The following is a 17,372-nucleotide window of genomic DNA, read 5'->3' on the forward strand; positions in this document are numbered from 1 at the left end:
AGGAAATAGTACAAAGGAACTAGCAAGATGGGGGTAGCCAGACAAATCCTGAAAAAAAGGAGTTGGGGGGGGGGGGTGGTACTATGGGGGAAGTTATGTTTGGAGAAGGGTTTAGGGGAAGTTAAAGGGTTGGTTTTGAGTAAGGGTTAGGTGTTACTAGGGATGAAAAGCGCCTGTGAGGGTTAGGTGGTGGTAAACCGGAGAGGTGTTGCCTGTAATGCTATTTGAAGGTACAGTGCCTTGCGAAAAGTATTCGGCCCCCTTGAACTTTGCGACCTTTTGCCACATTTCAGGCTTCAAACATAAAGATATAAAACTGTAATTTTTTTGTGAAGAATCAACAACAAGTGGGACACAATCATGAAGTGGAACGAAATGTATTGGATATTTCAAACTTTTTTAACAAATAAAAAAACTGAAAAATTGGGCGTGCAAAATTATTCAGCCACCATAAGTTAATACTTTGTAGCACCACCTTTTTGCTGCGATTACAGGTGTAAGTGGCTTGGGGTATGTCTCTATCAGTTTTGCACATCGAGAGACTGAAATTTTTGCCCATTCCTCCTTGCAATACAGCTGGAGCTCAGTGAGGTTGGATGGAGAGCGTTTGTGAACAGCAGTTTTCAGTTCTTTCCACAGATTCTCGATTGGATTCAGGTCTGGACTTTGACTTGGCCATTCTAACACCTGGATATGTTTATTTGTGAACCATTCCATTGTAGATTTTGCTTTATGTTTTGGATCATTGTCTTGTTGGAAGACAAATCTCCGTCCCACTCTCAGGTCTTTTGCAGACTCCATCAGGTTTTCTTCCAGAATGGTTCTGTATTTGTCTCCATCCATCTTCCCATCAATTTTAACCATCTTCCCTGTCCCTGCTGAAGAAAAGCAGGCCCAAACCATGATGCTGCCACCACCATGTTTGACAGTGGGGATGGTGTGTTCAGGGTGATGAGCTGTGTTGCTTTTACGCCAAACATAACGTTTTGCATTTTTGCCAAAAAGTTTGATTTTGATTTCATCTGACCAGAGCACCTTCTTCCACATGTTTGGTGTGTCTCCCAGGTGGCTTGAGACAAACTTTAAACTACACTTTTTATGGATATCTTTAAGAAATGGCTTTCTTCTTGCCACTCTTCCATAAAGGCCAGATTTGTGCAGTATACGACTGATTGTTGTCCTATGGACAGAGTCTCCCACCTCAGCTGTAGATCTCTGCAGTTCATCCAGAGTGATCATGGGCCTCTTGGCTGCATCTCTGATCAGTCTTCTCCTTGTATGAGCTGAAAGTTTAGAGGGACAGCCAGGTCTTCGTAGATTTGCAGTGGTCTGATACTCCTTCCATTTCAATATTATCGCTTGCACAGTGCTCCTTGGGATGTTTAAAGCTTGGGAAATTTTTTTGTATCCAAATCCAGCTTTAAACTTCTCCACGACAGTATCACGGACCTGCCTGGTGTGTTTCTTGTTCTTCATGATGCTCTCTGCGCTTTAAACGCACCTCTTAGACTATCACAGTGCAGGTGCATTTATACGGAGACTTGATTACACACAGGTGGATTCTATTTATCATCATTAGTCATTTAGGTCAACATTGGATCATTCAGAGATCCTCACTGAACTTCTGGAGAGAGTTTGCTGCACTGAAAGTAAAGGGGCTGAATAATTTTGCACGCTCAATTTTTCAGTTTATTTGTTAACAAAGTTTGAAATATCCAATAAATTTCGTTCCACTTCATGATTGTGTCCCACTTGTTGTTTTATATTTTATATCTTTTATGTTTGAAGCCTGAAATGTGGCAAAAGGTCGCAAAGTTCAAGGGGGCCGAATACTTTTGCAAGGCACTGTAAAGTCCATATAGTAAAACCCAGTAGTTCACAATTTGGAATCCATACCATTGACGAAACTGGTCAGGTCCTCCAAAATATAGACAATTCTTTTTAAACACTTAACCGCTTGCCGACCGCCCACAGTATATTTACTGCGGCAGTCAGCCCCTCCTGGGCAAAGCGATGTAGTACTACGTCGCTCGCCCATGAGCCTGCAGGGGGCGAGCGCCGCCGGAGGGGCGCTCCCGCTAGTTCACGGGCATCCCCGCGCGAGTGACCGGCGGCTCCGATGTCCTCCGGCCACTCGCGATCTCCCGCTGGAGAGGGAGAAAGGCAGGCGGCTAATGTAAACAAAGCCGCCTGTCATTCTCCCTGATGTAAGAACAGAGATCATACGATCCTGCTATGTAGGATCGTATGTCTCTGTGGTTACATCACAAGCCATGCCCCTTTACAGTTAGAATCACGCCCCTAGGGACACACTTAACCCCTTGATCCACTAATAAAGTTAACCCCTTCCATGCCAGTGTCATTTTTACAGTAACAGTGCATATGTATAGCACTGATTACTGCAGTAATGTCACTGGTACCCCCAAAAGTGTCAAAAATGTTAGTCAGGGGTCCGATCTGTCCGCCGCAATGTCAGTCCTGCAAAAAAAAAATCGCAGATCACCGCCATTACTAGTTAAAAAAAAAAAAAAAAAATGACAAAAATCTTTCCCTTAAGGCCTGTACACACGTACCGGTTGTCGGCCGAAAATGTTCGGCCGCCGAACGATCGGCCGATTTTCGGCTTGTTAGTATGATGCTTCCGACAGCCGACAGCGCACTTTCGGCCGAACAGAATCTGTCGTGCAAGCATTAAAATTTTTGTATGCCGACACCAGAACAGCCGATTGTTCGCCAGTCAGTACAGAATTCGGCCGACAGACATCAGATTTCCAAGACTGGGCATGCTCAGAAAAGAAAAAACACACGGAAAGTTAACCATCACATGACATCACTTCTGCAGTCTGCTGTTGTTGGCCGACAAAATTCGTGTGCATTCTTTTGCAGTTTTCAACAGACATGACAGCCCTGGACAAAAGACGGCCGATCGTTCGTGCAATTGTCCGTTAAAGTCACGCAGTGCCGAATCGCAAAATAGGCCCTTGTCTTTAAACAGGAAAATCCTCCGGGGCTTAAGTGGTTAAAGCCCTGCTGCAGTGTCTCACCTTTTTAACCACTTAAGCCCCGAAAGATTTTACCCCCTTCCTGACCAGGGCCTATTTTTCGATTTGGCACTGCGTGACCTTAACGGACAATTGCGCGGTCGTGCGACGTCCTTTTTTTCCCACAAACAGAGCTTTGGTTTGGTGGTATTTGATCACCGTGCGATTTTTTTTTTTTTTTTTTTTTTTTTGTATCATGCGCTATAAACAAAAGAAGAGCGACACTTTTGCAAAAATAACAATATTTTTCACATTTTTTTATATGAAATTCCCCAAAAAAAAGTAAAAACCAAAATTTTTTTTAACGTTTTAGGCCAATTTGTTTTCTGCTACATATTTTTGGTAAAAAAAAAATCGCAATAAGCGTATTTTGATTTGTTTGCGCAAAAGTTATTGCGTTTACTAACTAAGGGAAAGATTTTTGTCTTTTTTTTTTTTTTTTTAACGAGTAATGGCGGCGATCTGCGATTTTTTTTTTTTTTTGCGGGACTGCGACATTGCGGCGGACAGATCGGACCCTTGACTGACATTTTTGACACTTTTGGGAGTACCAGTGACATTACTACATTACTACAGTAATCGGTGCTAAAAATTTGCACTGTTACTGTAAAAATGACACTGGTAGGGAACGGGTTAACTTTATTGGAGGAGGGATTAAGTGTGTCCCTAGGGGCGTGTTTCTAACTGTAAAGGGATGTGGCTGTTTGTGTAACAACAGAGAAATACGATCCTACATAGCAGGACCGTATGATCTCTGTTCTTACACAGGGGAGAATGACAGGTGGCTTTTTTTACATTAGCCGCCTGCCTTTCTCCCTCTCCACCCAACGATCGCGAGTGACCGGTGGACATCGGGTCCGCCAGTCACACGCGTGGCAGAGTCCGCGAACGAGCGGGGTCGCGCGCTCGCCCCCTAGAGCCTCAAAGGCTAGTGACGCACTCCTACGTCACTTTGTCTGTGAGGGGCTGACTGCCGCCGTATATAGCAGTCGGCAAGAGGTTAAACCTATATTTCATGATTTGTGGCTTATTTTTTCAAATCGTGAAAATGCTGCAATCACACTGCACTTTTCTGTGCTGGCATACACAGGGCAAGGGTTCTGACATCCAGCAATTATCCCCCCTTCTTGTAAGGCCTCATGTACACTGGACGTTGGAAAACCTCTTTTGAACGCTGGAACTTGACAGCTAGTAAACTACGTTAAAAAATTTCTGTTTTACCACTTTTACATGCCTCGTTTACCGGTGTTCATGAGCGTTTTTGTTAGGAAGCGTTTTTGCAAATAGCAGGTTGTAGTGATCACAATACTTTCCCAAATGCCTATAATGCAGGAAATCTTTCTTTCTCTTACGTCCTCCGACAGTCGCCGCCTCTTCATATTCGTCACATATGGGGTATTAGACTTTGCTCCGAAGGAGTAGCTAGGCAACAGAATATGTTAACAATAAAGCTTTAACATATCCCACCCTCAAGGGGTGGTCCCCTCAGTCAATACCCTCCTACTTCCTGCAACCATATCTCAGTTTTAATGTCTAGCTTGTCAGGAGTGGCTGGCTCTCTCTGTGCTGGGACTTTTTGTCCCAGACTCTTTCTTCTTTTTGATATTTTGTTTGAGTTTTCTCTCTACCTTTACTTAGCTGTTATTTTTGTCAGCATTAGTTAGTTCTTCGGACGAAGAGGATCATGCGGACTGGGTCTCGGGCTGATCCCCCTGGTCGCAGGTCGTGGGTCAGTGGCTTCCCAGTCTGCCATCGAGCGTTCAGCCAGGTAACGCTCCTGGCACGGTGAACGACCCATCCCTGTTCGGTGCAGGGATGATTGGTGAGGTGGCTACCTCACCGGACGCTGTGCGGTTTCTGAACCGCCATTGTGTGCGTCTTGAGTAGCGACTCTCCCTGCCTCGTGTGCAGCGGCTTGTTCGCCTGTGCGGGTTCCCCACGCCATGTGAGGTAAGTGTATCTATGTGGGGACCTGTCTGTCTGGGGGGGTCTCAGTCTGGGACTGTGTAACCTGCCTTTAATCACACTGCTTGTCTCCCTATCTCTCGGCTGCATGCTGTGGGCTGCAAGGGGGGGGGGGAGCTGTATGACACTGAGTATGTCAGGCTGGGCAGTGTGAGGAGCTGTGTGCTGTGGGGCATGTTTTTAATGGCATGTTGGGGCATATACAGCGATCGCTGCGGCGATCTAACATGTATCCATATTATGGGATGATATTGTGTGTGATTTTATGCACTGTGGAGCGGCGTTTTCGGCGCCAAACGGCGCCATTTTACCGGCGCCCGCTCCGGCCGCATGGTTTACATGCACGGCGGCCATTTTCTTGTAGCCTCCATAGGCTTACATAGAGCGCCCTGGCAGCATCACTTCCTCTCTCCTGGAAGCACCGATCGAGGCAGCAGCAGCAGCGGAGTCTCCTCAGGTTTTATCCTTCTATTCCTGTGTTCCATTGCCTGTATTCAGTCTGTATATTCCCTGTGGGGGTCTCATTGTGCCTGAGTGTGGTGCGGTGGGCTGCGCTTGCCGCGCTTGCTGTAAGGGGGCAGTTAACCCTTGGTTGTCTGGCATACAGGGGCAATGGATTCTCAGGAGGGCAAATTTCCCACAGTCTTGGTGGAAAGCCAGGGGACCGCTGTTTCCCCCCCAGGGGGGGATTTGGCCACTATTGTGGCTGGCCTTGCTGCACAGGTGCAAATGCTGGTGGCTGCTCAATCTACTAAACGGCCCAGAGTTGCTCTGTCCTCTGATTCTGAGGGTGAAGGTGATGGGGCTGTTCTGGCGGGGACCCCCCTATCGGGGTCCCGCTCCTCTCTGGATCTAGTGGGGTCTGAGGTAGAGGCTGAAGTTGAGGGGGTTGATAATTCTCCCCCTGGCTCGCCTGAAGAGCTTGCAATCATGGATAAGTTGATTGCTTCCATTAAGCAGACGCTACGTTTGCAGGACGAGGTGTGTCCCCCAGCTGCCTTGGCGGCTTATGGGACGCAGAGAAAACGCAGGACGCCGCAGGTCTTTCCCTGCAATGCTGATTTTCAGCGCGCTGTTAAGGACCAATGGCGCGATTTGCGCAAGCCTTTTGCGGTACCAAGTAAATTTAAGCTGCGTTATCCTTTCTCGCCTGCCACTGATGAGCGGTGGTGTGTGCCTCCGCCAGTAGATCATGCTATTGCGGTTTTGAACAAAGCCACTGCGATCCCGGCAGAGGGATCCCCTATTTTCCGTGATGCCACGGATAGGAGACTGGAGTCTCTTGCCCGTCATACTTATTCTGTTACGGGTTCTATGCTTAAGGCTCTGTTTGCTTCTCTCATGGCGGCCCAGGCGATCGCAAGTTGGACGCAGATGCTTAGGCGCGTCCTAGTGGCCGATTCGGCCTCAGCGGCGACCCTGGATATGGTGGATCAGATCCACCAGGGTGTCATGTATCTGTGTGATGCGGACCTGGACCTGATTCCGTTGGCCGCGCGTGTGCACAGCGTGGCGGTGTTGTCTCGCCGCCTGGTTTGGTTGAACTGTTGGTCGGTGGACCAATCTTCACGTAAAACCTTAGCCAATCTGCCTTATGATGGGTCTCGCCTTTTTGGGGAGTCCCTGGATGTGTTGATTAAGGGGATTACTGGGGGTAAGAGCACTCTCTTGCCCCATTTCCCCAAGGCTAAGGGGGCTTCTGGGAAGAAGCATGCTAATTTTCGGCCCCCTCAGGGGTCCTTTCGTGCCTTTCGGCCGCACTACAAGGGCAAACCGTTCAAGGGCCAGGGCTCTCAGAAGAAGCCCTGGTCTGGAAAACAGAAGTCCGGCCAATCCGGCCCTGCGGCCCATAACAGTTCGGCCTGAAGGGGCGCCCTCACCCAGTTTTGGGGTGGGGGGACGCTTGCTCGGTTTTCTTCAGCCCTGGTTGGCCCGTGTGCGGGACAGATGGGTTCTGGAAATCGTTCGATCTGGTTACAAGATCGAGTTTCTCTCTCGGCCAGAGAGCAGATTTTTTCCCTCAAATCTACAACTGTCTCCAGAGCGCCTGCGGGATCTGCGCCTGGCGGTGCGGGACCTGAGGGCTCAGGGAGTGGTGGTTCCGGTGCCTCATCGGGACAGATTTCGGGGGTTTTATTCCAATCTGTTCACTGTGCCCAGAAAGGAGGGCAAGGTTCGTCCAATTCTGGACTTGAAAGCTCTGAACCGCTCTGTGCGGGTTCGCAAGTTCCGCATGGAATCCCTGCGCTCGGTGGTGGCTGCCCTGGTTCCGGGGGAATTCATGGCCTCCATCGATTTGAAGGCTGCGTATCTTCACATCCCCATATTCGAGGGTCATCAGAGATACCTTCGATTTGCCATTGCGGAGGATCACTACCAGTTCGTGGCGTTGCCCTTTGGGCTCGCCTCGGCTCCGCGGGTCTTCACCAAGGTGCTTGCACCGGTTCTGGCATTATTGAGAGCCCAGGGCATTTCTGTCCTGGGGTATCTGGACGACATTCTGATTCGGTCTGCGACCAGTCAGGGTCTGGAGAAGGACCTGTCTGTCACGATGCAAACTCTGCAGGAGTTCGGTTGGACGATAAATGTTCCAAAGTCGACTCTGAGTCCGTCGGTTCGTCTTCCCTATCTGGGAATGATACTGGACTCGGTGCAGGCGAAGGTCTTCCTGCCGGAAGACAAACTCAGGACTCTTCGGGAGGAAGTCAGGTCCCTCAGGGACGTTCCGAACTCGTCTCTGCGGACGTGTATGAGATGTCTGGGATTGATGGTCTCGGCCTTCGAGGCGATTCCTTTCGCGCAGTTTCACACGCGGGGTCTCCAAGCGGAGATCTTGTCCAAGTGGGACGGGCGACCTCAATCTCTGGTTCTTCAGATCTCGTTGAGTCGTCGCACCAGGGAAAACCTCCTGTGGTGGCTCCAGTCCCCGTTGGTGTCCGGGGGCAAGTCGTTTCGTCCGATCTCGTGGACGATAATCACCACGGATGCCAGCCTGTCGGGCTGGGGTGGTGTTCTGGGCGTTCTGTCCGCCCAGGGGACCTGGTCGGAGGGGGAGTCTTCCCTCCCGATCAACATTCTGGAATTGCGTGCGATAAGGCTCTGTCTTCATCGCTGGACGGACCGGCTGCAGGGCTGCCCGGTTCGGGTGCAGACGGACAATGCCACGGCGGTGGCCTACATCAACCACCAAGGGGGCACCAGGAGTGCCCGAGCGGCTCGAGAAGTGGCCGACATTCTGTCTTGGGCCGAGACTCATGTCCCGGCGATAACGGCGGTTCACATTCCGGGAGTGGAGAACTGGCAGGCGGACTATCTGAGTCGCCAGACCCTGGATCAGGGGGAATGGTCTCTCCACCCGGCTGTCTTCCAGATGTTGTGCGCGACGTGGGGTCTTCCAGATGTGGACCTGTTCGCATCTCGTCTCAACAACAAGGTGAGAAGGTTCGTGGCAAGGACGCGCGACCCTCGGGCAGACGCGTCGGACGCGTTAGTGGCCCCGTGGCATCAGTACAGGCTGATGTACGCGTTTCCACCGATTCAGTTGCTGTCCAGGTTCCTTCGCAGGTTACACTCGGAACGCAGCACGGTGATTCTTGTGGCACCGGACTGGCCTCGCCGGTCCTGGTACGCAGACCTCGTGAATCTGGCGGTCGACGCCCCCTGGCGTCTGCCTCTTCGGGACGATCTACTGTCTCAAGGACCGATTTACCATCCTGCTTTACAGTCGCTGGCTTTGCACGGCCTGGCTGTTGAGACCGAGGTCCTGAAGGAGAAGGGTCTCTCTCCAGAGGTTGTTCATACCTTGATCAACGCGAGGAAGTCTTCCTCGGGAAAGGTTTATTACCGTACTTGGAAGGCCTATTTTGCCTGGTGTGAGTCCAGGGGGTTTTCACCCCGCACGTACTCGGTTTCCCGTGTGCTGTCTTTCCTTCAGACGGGTGTCGATCAGCGTTTGGCGCTGGCTACGATAAAGGGTCAGGTGTCTGCGCTGGCCGTTCTGTTTCAACGTCCCGTAGCTTCCAACTCCTTGGTTGGCACTTTTATTCAGGGTGTGCGGCATCTGGTTCCTCCTAGGAGGGATCCCTTGCCCCCTTGGGACTTGAATCTAGTCCTGTCTGTGTTACAACGTGCTCCTTTTGAACAGATCAGGGAGATCTCGTTGTCTATGTTGTCCAAAAAGGTCGCCTTTTTGGTGGCGATCACTTCGGCTCGCAGAGTGTCGGAACTGGCGGCTTTGTCCTGCAAGTCTCCGTACCTGGTTGTTCATTTGGATAAGGTGGTCTTGCGACCTAATCCTTCTTTTCTGCCGAAACGAGTTTCGGAATTCCATCTTAACGAGGATATTGTTTTGCCTTCGTTGTGCACGAAGCCTAAACATCCTAAGGAGGTGAGATTGCATTCTCTAGATGTTGTTCGAGCGATTAGGGTTTACCTTAAATCGACTGAGTCTTTTCGAAAGACGGACTCCTTGTTTGTTCTTCCAGAGGGTCCTCGGAAGGGCATGGCGGCTTCCGCCTCTACCATTGCCAAATGGATCAGGCAGACCATTGAACAGGCTTATGCCTTGCAGGGGAAGGTTCCCCCTGTGCCTGTGAAGGCGCACTCTACTAGATCTCTGAGTACGTCTTGGGCCTGTCGTCATGGGGCTTCTGTAGCCCAGGTGTGTAAGGCGGCGACTTGGTCGACCGTGCACACTTTCACAAAATTCTACAAAGTAGATGTTCAGGCATCGGCGGATGCTTCCTTTGGCCGCAAGGTTCTTAGTGCGGCTGTTCCCTAGGGTCCCTTGTTGGGGACTCCTGGCTGTTGGGATAAGTTTTGTATCCCCTGGTTTTTTGTCTTTTCCTGGGTTGTTGCTCCTGTTGAGCACTTATTTTTGCTGTTGCCCAGCTAGTTCCTTCCTTTGGTAAGGTTCCTTTCTTTGATGTGGAGACTGCGTTGCCTTTTGGCGCGGATGCGTTTCCCACCCCTCATGTTTGCACTGCTTTGGGACGTCCCCATATGTGACGAATATGAAGAGGCGGCGACTGTCGGAGGACGTAAGAGAAAACGGAATTTTTGTAAAATCTTACCTGTAAAATTCCTTTCTCTGAGTCCTCCGACAGTCGCCGCCCCCGCCCCTCTTTTGGGGTTTGTATGTATACTCTACTGCTATTCCACTAAAACTGAGATATGGTTGCAGGAAGTAGGAGGGTATTGACTGAGGGGACCACCCCTTGAGGGTGGGATATGTTAAAGCTTTATTGTTAACATATTCTGTTGCCTAGCTACTCCTTCGGAGCAAAGTCTAATACCCCATATGTGACGAATATGAAGAGGCGGCGACTGTCGGAGGACTCAGAGAAAGGAATTTTACAGGTAAGATTTTACAAAAATTCCGTTTTCTCTCTCTCCCTCTCCTGGAAAGTCTGTTTTGTTTCTATTGCAAATGGTCAGAAATATTTCCCTATGAGAAACGCTTATAAGTTTTTACAGCGTGTAGCTGCATTCACATGCTGTTGCAAGCATTTGGCATTTCAAATGCCAATAAACTTCCGTCCTAAACTAATCTTTTTTTTTTTTTTTTTTATTGCTTTAAAAAAAAATTCCACTAAACACAACTGCCTCGAAGGCTCGGTTCACACTATGGCGACACGACTCCTTACTACTTCGGGGGCGACTTGTGCATTACCATGCACCACGACTTTGGAGCGACTTGCGGGGACTTCACATAATGGAAGTCTATGCAAGTCGCTCCGAGGTTGCCCCGAAGTAGTACAGGACCCTTTTTCTAAGTCGGAGCGACTTGTGTCGCTCCTATTAGAACGGGTCCTGTAGCGGTCAATGGACCGCGAGGGAGCGCGACTTGTCAGGCTGACAAGTCGCCTGACAAGTCGCGCTAGTGTGGACCGGCTCTAAAGGGCTATAAACAAAAACTTGGTGTACATGGACAGATAAGATAACATAGAGGGGAGAGTTCAGGGGCTGCTGAAACAAATGCCTGACTGCTCCTTAATGTCCATTTATCAGCAGCAGTGTACATGAGGCCTAAGGCTAGCCATACATGGGTCGAATTTCGAAAGAATTTTAGTGGGCCGCAGCAACGGTCGATTTTTCATGCAGTCATCGAATTTGAGTAATCGGGCATTTTAGAAATGTTTTGAAAAACAAACTACTTTCAAATCAATGATGGGAGAATAGTGCAAGGGAATATAATTGAAAAAGAAATGTGCAAGAAAAAATTCCCGGGGGTAAAAAAAGACAGATTCTCAGCACGAAAATTCTCTTCTGTAGCAAAAAGAGGTGAAATTGAAGGTTTGTCGAATTTTGAAATCAATGGTGGCACCATTGAATCACAAAACGCATAAAATTTACCTTTCAAAAGAAAATGTTTTTGAAATTCGACCCATGTATGGCCATTATCACACAGATCTGTATTGCAGAAGAGGAGGGGGCTGTCAGACACTATGTACTACTGAGTGTACCAAGTCTTGCTATGGTGCCTATTAGACTACAATCCGATTTATAAATTCTGCACAACTGCTGTAACAGCAAAATAGAGGTAATACAGTAAAGACTAGTTTGTATATTCTCTATTTGAGTGTATAAGGGGCATCCCTGAAATTCACGGCCCAACACAGAAGGAGTGGCCACACAGACATGAAACTTTACCACTGCAATAGCCTCCAAGACAACCAGTATATTTCTACGGTGCTGGGTGATGTGATGGTATCTGCATATAGCTGGCTGATGCGTTTCGAGGGAGGACCCTCTTCCTCAGAGCCAAAACGGCACCGTAGGAATATCTTGGTTGTCTTGGAGGCGATTGGGTCCTATATATTTTTACATGTGTGCTACCTTCATATGTTTGAGTATAATGTATGTTGTTTTGTCGGATATTAAACCTTTTTAGTGGTAATGCATAAGGTCGGTGTGCCCTTCTCTTGTTGTAAAAGTAGGAAAGACCTACCACCTGATGCCTAGACAGGTCCATAAAACAGTATCACTTTTATTAAAAGTGATTACTAAAGTTTAAAAAAAAAAAGGTAATACCTGCTTTGTGCAACAATATTCTACAGAAGGATAGCTTTCCTCATCAGCACTGGCAGCTTCTCCCTCTTATGGGAGCCTCCTGTAACAAGGAGGCATCTGTGCATGTGCTTTTCCAAGCCTGGCTGTGTGCTTCCATAGAAACATTCCATGCTGGTAAGCCACACCTCCATTCCCTCTTCACAAGCGTTTGACTGACTGCAGCAGAAGCCTATGGCTCCTGTGCCCCCAATGTCTCCTGTGAAAGAAGGGAGCTGAGCCTTTGTCTTGTAAGTTCAGACTTCACTTTTGAGGTTGGTAGAGCCATGTATATGTATGTATTCATGTATGTTTATTTTGCCTGCATACTTGTTCTGGGTTAGAAATTGGAAACATTAAAGCTGGAAGGGAAGCATGCAGCCAGGCAACTAGCATTTTCGGAAAGAGGTAAGCAGCGGTGGCCCCATGTGCAGGAATTCTAACAGCCTTTTTCTAATTTTGATCTGTAAAATCTGAATAGCAGCCAGAGAGTCCTTCATCTGTTCATCAGATGTGGTAGTCAAGATGTGATGGGTAAAGCTATCGTATTTATCACTTCGGCTCTTCATTTTCTCAGGTTTGCGGTACTAGTTGCGGTTTATATCATCGGTGGATTCCTTTATAAACGCTTTATCGTTGGAGCTAAAGGGATTGAGCAGTTCCCCAATATCACTTTTTGGCAAGAGTTTGGCAACCTGGCAGCGGTGAGTATGACATTCCATAGAAGTTAGTGGACTTCAGTGGTGGTAAATGAAGTTTTATATGCAGGATGGAAAGGTATAAGCAATTTGTCTATTTTGTGTATGATAAAGCTTCAGACAGACCTGTGGATATGGGCTTGCACAGCGTCTTCTAACCTGGCTCCCATGGGTTTGTAAAAGTGGACTCATTTTTGATATCCTAAAGGGGAGTATAATTACCAGAACTACATGACCCCACAGCAACCAGTCAGGCTGAAACAAAACTGCCTTTTATACCAATCAGATGATTATATTATGATAATGTTATGTTAGACACCAGTAGTTAACAGGCATTTGATGGCAAAACAGTGCTTTCTATAATAATCATGACTATTCCCTCTTTTGTAAACCTGCGCTGCAAATTTCTCTCAGCAGCCCACCACCTTCGCTAAACATCGCTTAAAGGGGAAGAAAAGCTATTTTGGGTATGCTTCTCCTGGGGATCACAAGAGTGCAGTTCGTTGTGCGCTCCTGTGACCCATTTTCAGCCGACAGTGGTCTAATGTCCACTGTCAGCTAGCATCACTCAGCCAGTCCAGGCTTTTGAAAGATGCCTGAGCCAGCCGCTCGCACCCCCTCCACAGTCCAGAGCTCCAGTGAGTGGTGGAGGGGCAGAGCAAAGAGCCGGAGACTGACAGTCGCCAGCTCTCTGCAGACTAAAGACTGATCAGCAGGCTTTGATCACTCAGTTCTCAGTCTTCGAGGTGGTGGGGGACAGCTGTAGCCATCTAGGTAAGTGTGTGTATGTGTGTGTGTGTATATATGTGTGTATATATATATATATATATATATATATATATATATATATATATATATATATATATATATATATATATATATACCAAACAAACATTTATTGGGTTCTGTGCAGTGCAAAAGAACAAATAGCATTACAAACCGTTAAAGAATCCACAGCACAAAGAAGAAAAAAAGGTACACATAAACATGGCATAAATAAACACAGCAGCAAAGTACAGATGAAGTAAAGCATCTGCAGCAGGCGTGGGACAATCCACAAAGGGAAAAAGTGGACCGAACAAGTAGGAGTAACTCCCATTAAGGAGTACACGTGGAGGAAGCCACAAGCCACCTATCCCATATCTTATGAAAGCGTTTCAAACCACCCCTGTTTATAAACATCACTTTCTTGTAAGGAAGAGTACCGTTAATGTCTGCCATCGAGGAAGGCTGTATCCAGGTAACAATTTCCTAGCAGTAAACAGGGTTTCACGGAGGAAGCGTTGCATATATTTGTCAATGTCCTCATCTGGGAGTATCCCCAGGAGTCACCTCTTGGTGTCCAAGGATGCCGGGGAACCCATACGGTCATTTAGAACCTGGATTATTTGTGACCAAAATCCCTGTATACGTGGACAGTGCCATATAAGATGCCCAAACGTACCAGGAGACAGGCATTTGGGGAAAATAGGGGAACAAAAGGAATCAAGCCTAGCCATCCTCACCAGAGTGAGGTATGATCTATGAGTTATATAGGTCTTTTTGTGAGTATCGGAGAGCTTCGGATACACCAAAGTACAGGCCTCCAGGGCATCACTCCAATCATCATCATCCAGTTCCCCAACCTCCTCCGCCCTTGACGCCCGAATGCCATAAGCAAGGACGGTCATAGGTTTAGTGAGCAACATTTCGTATAACAATGAAATAAGGTTTTGATGGTCCCGACCCCTAAGCACATCCAAAAGGTCAACAGAGGGCAGAGCCAGAGGATTGTTGGCAAATTGGCCAAATGACGTGCCGAATCTGCAGATAGCGGAAGTGCATAGAGGCTGGGAGCTGAAATTCCCCTCAGAGGATAGCAAACTATTTAACTGTGCCCCCCGAGATCAGGTGTGAAAGTAAATATACCCCTCTAGACAACCAAGCGCCCGGATCAAGGAGATGCAACAACTCCGGCAATAACCTATTAAACCACAGAGGAGTCAGAGTGGAACCCGGTGTTCCCTGTCCTGGAGACAGCCAGGTCCCAGACCCATCTGTACTGGAACAGTAGACCACTGCGATCGGTAGCCGGCGGGGAGCCTCTCACCCAAGTATTTTTTTTAAAGCCATACTTCTCTTTTAACTACCTCCCGCCCGCCGTATAGACAAATGACGGGGGAACAGGATGCTCTGTCGTATGACGTTGCCCTAGTCTCACCACGCCCGTGGGGGGCATGCAGTACGGCAATCGCAGGCACGCTGTGTGCCTGGGACATGGCGTGACCCCAATCTTGGTAAAGAGCCAGTGACGTGGCTCTTTACCCATGTGATCAGCTGTGTCCAATTACAGCCGATCACATGCACACAAGGAAGTGCTGGTAATCGGCTCTTCTTGCCACACACTGACAGTGTGTGAGGCGAGGAGAGCCAATCAAACCTTACTACTCATAGATTGTATATGAGGCAGCTGATAAACTATAAAGGCCCATGTCACACTACAAATCCTGTCACTAACTGGACCTTGACAATGAAAGGATCATCAAAAGAGCAGAATACTCATTGGGTCTTTACAATGTCGCTCACTTGCTGGCTGAAAATTTGTGTTTTTCTGAACTTTCTTGCTAGTGGGTGAGATTCTGGAGGGAGGGGTGTTGATACCGTGGCTGTGGAAACAGTTGACTGTCATTTTCTTATTAGTGATCCTATCGTTTGGCGATTCTCCCCCTATAGAGAGGATTGCTCGTCTGACATTGGCAGTTTGATTCCACTAAACTTGCAGTTTCTTAACATTCAAAGATGACTGCATTGCCCAGGCCTGTCTATAACCATGGTCACAGTTTGTCAAATTGACATTTCTCAGGTTGCGGTTCATTGGAATAAAATCTCTTTATTCATTTTTCGTAGGATGGCTGTGACTTTGTGTGCCGATCTCGGCCCCGGTCCTCGGAAACTGCCTACCGCGGAGTGGGAGATGATCAGCTTGGGGAGGAGCCAGAAGAAAGAGATGACCACTTACTGCCTATGTGAAATCCCGTTTCCTACAACATTCCTTGATGTTACAAATGAAAGAAACCACAACTTTCTACCACATTCTTCCCTGCTGCTTAGAACCTCCTTTTTGTTTCTTAAAGCTGCTCCGCTGCCACGTGGGCATATGTTCCCACAGTCCTTATGTGGTCAAAATGCTGCCACAATATTGTCCTGGGAAGAGACTTTAAATGGCTTGAGTTTGAGAGTATAGCCAAGGTGGCTAGCACTCCTGAGAATCCTGGTTCATACTTTCTGATTTAAAGTAAGGAGCATTGTCTGCTCCTGGTACTGCTGCGGTGTTGGCCTTAAAACCAAAAACAGACATACTCAGGTTAAGTCATAGGATGGGAAAGATGGAGATGTTTGGAAAGATCCTGACTGGATCAAACCTATGGGCCAGGATAGGATTGATTTTGTTTGGCTGGTTATATGACCCACATCATTTTTGGATTATTGTAAAACATAAAACTGCCAATAATACTGTAGGCCCCACCTGTTACTTTACGTTGTAAAAAAAAAAAAAAACAAGGTCCTGATCTGACTTTCAATTTTATATATCTGTTTCATATTTCTTGCAGCAACTGAAATCACCATCTCATCTTCCTGCTTCGCCTTCTTTTGCTTTTCCTTTGCTTTTCCTATAGCTATTTTTTTGGTTCTTTACCTTTTTATGGGTGTTTATATCTTGTGTGACTACTTGCAGATTTTTCTGGATTTTTTTTTTTACAAAAAAAGTAAAACAAGAAAAAAATTCTAAATTGAATTTGTGTTTGTTTTTTTTTCTAATTTAAAGTTATTGAATAAGCCGAGGACCTTTGTAGATACACTATATTACCAAAAGTATTGGGACACCTGCCTTTACAGGCACATGAACTTTAATGGCATCCCAGTCTTATGGGCCATACACACTATAAGATTTTCTGAAGACTTTTTCCTTCAGGCTTACCAAAACCATATAATATGAGGTCAAACCTAAACTTTCAATTTGTATGCAATCCGGCAGGCCCTTGCACTACATAGAAAAGGTAAATCTGAAGGAAATCTAACCACAAAAGTTGGATAGTGTGTATCCAGCTTCAGTCTGTAGGGTTCAATACGGAGTTGGCCCACCCTTTGCAGCTATAACATTTTCAACTCCTCTGGGAAGGCTGTCCACAAGGTTTAGGAGTGTGTCTATGGGAATGTTTGACCATTCTTCCAGAAGTGCATTTGTGAGGTCAGGCAATGTTGTGGACGAGAAGGCCTGGCTTACAGTCTCCGCTTGAAATTCATCCCAAAGGTGTTCTATTGGGTTGAGGTCAGGACTCCTCCATGTCTTTATGGACCTTGTTTTGTGCTCTGGTCCAAATCATTTGGTGTGGGGGGGGGGGGGGTCAGGGGTTTGGCTTGGCCCCTTAATTCCAATGTAGGGAACTCTAATAACATCAGCATACTAAGACATTTTGGACAATTTCATGCTCCCAACTTTGTGGGAACAGTTTGGGGATGGCCCCTTCCTGTCCCAACATGACTGCACACAGAGCAAGATCCATAAAGACATGGATGAGAGAGTTTGGGGTGGAGGAACTTGACTGGCCTGCACCCAATATTATTTGATGGTACATTTTGC

At 47.5% G+C, this 17,372-nt stretch overlaps 1 protein-coding gene across 1 annotated transcript in view; it reads left to right on the plus strand.

Annotated features, from left to right (window-relative positions):
- M6PR (mannose-6-phosphate receptor, cation dependent) overlaps positions 1-16,197 on the plus strand; it is a 38,086-nt gene extending 21,889 nt beyond the window's left edge. Inside the window, exons 6-7 of the mRNA XM_082269219.1 lie at positions 12,631-12,757; positions 15,638-16,197. Coding sequence (XP_082125345.1) covers positions 12,631-12,757; positions 15,638-15,760 — 250 coding nt within the window. The 3' untranslated portion in view covers positions 15,761-16,197. The remainder of the gene's footprint in view (positions 1-12,630; positions 12,758-15,637) is intronic.
- Positions 16,198-17,372: the final 1,175 nt, after the last annotated feature.

The sequence above is a fragment of the Pelophylax lessonae genome (genome assembly GCF_965119305.1).
Source record: "Pelophylax lessonae genome assembly, chromosome: 9".
In the NCBI taxonomy this organism is placed as follows: domain Eukaryota; kingdom Metazoa; phylum Chordata; class Amphibia; order Anura; family Ranidae; genus Pelophylax; species Pelophylax lessonae.